This window comes from Oncorhynchus masou, unplaced genomic scaffold, assembly GCF_036934945.1.
Source record: "Oncorhynchus masou masou isolate Uvic2021 unplaced genomic scaffold, UVic_Omas_1.1 unplaced_scaffold_16430, whole genome shotgun sequence".
Lineage (NCBI taxonomy): Eukaryota > Metazoa > Chordata > Actinopteri > Salmoniformes > Salmonidae > Oncorhynchus > Oncorhynchus masou.
In genome coordinates this window covers 1-2,935 of record NW_027006540.1, presented here as the reverse complement: position 1 = coordinate 2,935, position 2,935 = coordinate 1, and the positions used below count along the sequence as shown (strand labels likewise).

Genomic DNA, 2,935 nt, shown 5'->3' with positions numbered 1-2,935 from the left:
TGCTGCCGCTGCCGCTGCTGCTGCTGCTGCTGCTGCTGCTGCGTCGCTGCCGTTGCCGCCGCTGTTGCTGCTGCCGTTGCTGTCGTTGCTGCTTGCCGCTGCTGCTGCTGCTGCTAGCTGCTGCTGCCGCTGCTGCTGCCGCTGTTGCTGCTGCAGCAGCAGCAGCCGCAGCAGCCGTTGCCGCTAGCAGCAGCGTTACGCTGCAGCAGTTGCGCAGCAGCAGCAGCAGCAGCAGCAGCAGCAGCAGCCAGGGCAAGCCAGCAGTTGCAGCAGCAGCAGCAGCAGCATAAGCAGCAGCAGCAGCAGCAGCAGCAGCAGCCGCAGATAAAGGCAGCAGCAGACTGCAGCAGCGGCAATCGCAGCTGCTGTTGCTGTTAGCAGCAGCAGCAGCAGCCGCAGCTAGCAGCAGTAGCCGCAGCAGCAGTAGCAGCTGTCCAGTAGCTGGCGCCAGCAAGCCGCAGCGCGCAGCAGCCGCTGCCAGCAGCAGCAGCAGCTAGTAGTTCCAGCCGCAGCAGTAGAGGCAGCAGTAGCAGCGGCGCCAGCAGCAGTAAACGGCAGCAGACAGCTGTCGCAGCAGCAGCAGCTGTTGCAGCAGCAGCAGCGGCAGCAGTACCAGCCGTCCAGCAGCTAGCAGTCGCTGCAGCACGCCGTTGCTAGTTGCAGCAGCAGCAGCGGCACACGCGTGTTAAGCAGCATTGCGGCAGCAGCCGTTGCAGTCAGCAGCAGCAGAGCAGCAGCCGCAGTTGCTGCGCAGCAATGCTGGCGGCATTGCATGCCAGCAGCTGCAGCCGCAGCAGCTGCTGGCAGCAGCAGCCGCGTTGCCAGTAGTCCGGCAGCAGTCAGCAGCAGCAGCAGCGTTGTGCAGCAGCAGCATGTTGCAGCTGCTGCAGTAGCAGCAGCAGCAGCTAGCTGCTGGTGCAGCAGCTGCATTAGCAGCGCTGCTGCTGGCGCAGCTGCAAGCATTGCCGCAGCCGCTGCTGCTGTTGCTATCGCTGCTGCTGTTGCTGTCGCCGCTGTCGCTCGCCAGCTGCTGCCGCCGCTGGTTGCTGCCGCTGTTGCTGCTGCTGCTGCCGTCATGCGCTGCTGCCGCTGTTGCCGCCGCTAGCTGTTGCTGCTGCTGGCCTGCTGCTGTTGTTGCTGCCGCTGCTGCTGTTGCTGCTGCTGCCGCTGCTGCTGCTAAGCTGCCGGCTGCTGCTGTTGCTGCTGCCGTTGCTGCGCGTTGCTGCTGCTGCTGTTGCGCCGCTGCCGCTGTTGCTGCCGCTGCTGCTGCTGCTGCTGCTGTTGCTGCTGCTCGCCGTTGCTGCTGTTGCTCAGCTGTTGCTGTTGCTGCAGCAGCGTTGCCGCTGCTGCTGCTGTTGCTGCCGCTGTTGCTGCTGTTGCCGCTGCTGCTGCTGCCGCTGCCGCCAGCGTCGCTGTTGCTGCTGCTGCTGCTGCCGCTCGCGCTGTTGCTGTTGCTAGCAGCAGCTGCTGCTGCCGCTGCCGCTGCTGTTGCTGCTGTTGCTGCTGCTGCTGTTGCTGCCGCTGTTGCTGCTGTTGCTGTTGCTGCCGCCGCTGCTGCTGCTGCTGTCTGCTGCTGCTGTCGCTGCTGCTGTTGCTGCGTTGCTGCCGCTGCTGCTGCTGCTGCTGTTGCTCGTTGCCGCCGCTGCTGCTGTTGCTGCCGCTGTTGCCGCTGCCGCTGCCGCTGCTGCCGCTGTTGCTGCTGCTGCTGCTGCTGCTGCTGCTGCCGCTGTTGCTGTTGCTGCTGTTGCCGCTGCCGTTGCTGCTGCCGCTGCTGCCGCTGCTGCCGCTGCTGCTGCTGCTGCCGCTGCTGCTGCTGCTGCTGCTGCTGTTGCTGCTGCCGCTGTTGCTGCTGCTGTTGTTGCCGCTGTTGCCGCTGCTGCTGCTGCTGCTGCTGCCGCTGCTGCTGCTGTTGCCGCTGCTGCCGCTGCTGCTGTTGCTGCTGCTGCTGCTGCTGCTGTCGCTGCTGTTGCTGCCAGTTGCCGCTGTTGCCAGCTGCTGCTGTTGCCGCTGCTGCTGCTGTTGCCGCTGCTGCTGCTGCTGCCGCTGCTGCTGCTGCTGCTGCTGCTGCCGCTGCTGCCGCTGTTGCTGCTGCTGCTGCTGCTGCTGCTGCTGCTGCTGCCGCTGTTGCTGCCGCTGTTGCTGTTGCTGCTGCCGTTGCTGCTGTTGCTGCTGCCGCTGCTGTTGCTGTTGCTGTTGCTGCTGCTGCAGCCGCTGCCGTTAAGCTGTTGCTGCTGTTGCTGCTGCTGCTGTTGCTGCTGCCGCTGCTGCTGTCTGCTGCTCGCTGCTGCTGCTGCTGTTGCTGCTGCTGCTGCTGCTGTTGCTGCCGCTGCTGCATGCCGCTGCTGCTGTTGCTGTTGCTGCTGCGTCGCTGCTGCTGTTGCCGCTGCCGTTGCTGTTGCTGCTGCTGTCGCTGCTTGCTGTTGCTGTTGCCGCTGGCGTTGCTGCTGCTGCTGCTGCCGCTGTTGCTGCTGCCGTTGCAGCTGCTGCTGCTGCTGCTGCTGTTGCCGCTGTCATGCCGCTGCTGCTGCTGTTGCTGTTGCATGTTGCTGCAGCTGTCTGCCGCTGTTGCCGCCGTTGCTGCTGCCGCTGTTAGCTGCTGTTGCTGCCGTGCCAGCAGCGCAGCGCTGTTGCAGCTGTTGCAGCAGCAGCAGCAGCAGCAGCCAGCGTAGCAGCAGCAGCGCTGCAGCAGCAGCAGGCAGCAGCAGCAGCAGCAGCTTGCAGCAGCAGCAGCAGCAGCAGCAGCTGCTGCAGCCAGCTAGCAGCAGCAGCAGCAGCAGCAGTTAAGCAGCAGCACGTCACGCCGCCGGCAGCAGCTAGCAGCTGTTGCAGCAGCAGCGCAGCAGCAGCAGCAGCAGCAGCAGCAGCAGTGGCACAGCGCAGCAGCGGCAGCCGATATAGCAGCGGCAGCGGCAGCAGCAGCAGCAGCAGCAGCAGC

The 2,935-nt window shown here is 65.7% G+C and overlaps 1 protein-coding gene across 1 annotated transcript; it reads right to left on the bottom strand.

The window, feature by feature from the left end:
* Positions 1-6: 6 nt before the first annotated feature.
* LOC135531555 (uncharacterized) lies at positions 7-2,542 on the bottom strand (the record flags this gene model as incomplete). Its single annotated transcript, XM_064959565.1, has 3 exons — positions 2,479-2,542; positions 695-1,482; positions 7-493 (listed from the first exon to the last, which is right to left on the bottom strand). Coding segments are annotated over exons 1-3 (1,339 nt in total), but the record flags the coding sequence as incomplete, so codon positions are not given.
* Between the last annotated feature and the right edge of the window lie 393 nt (positions 2,543-2,935).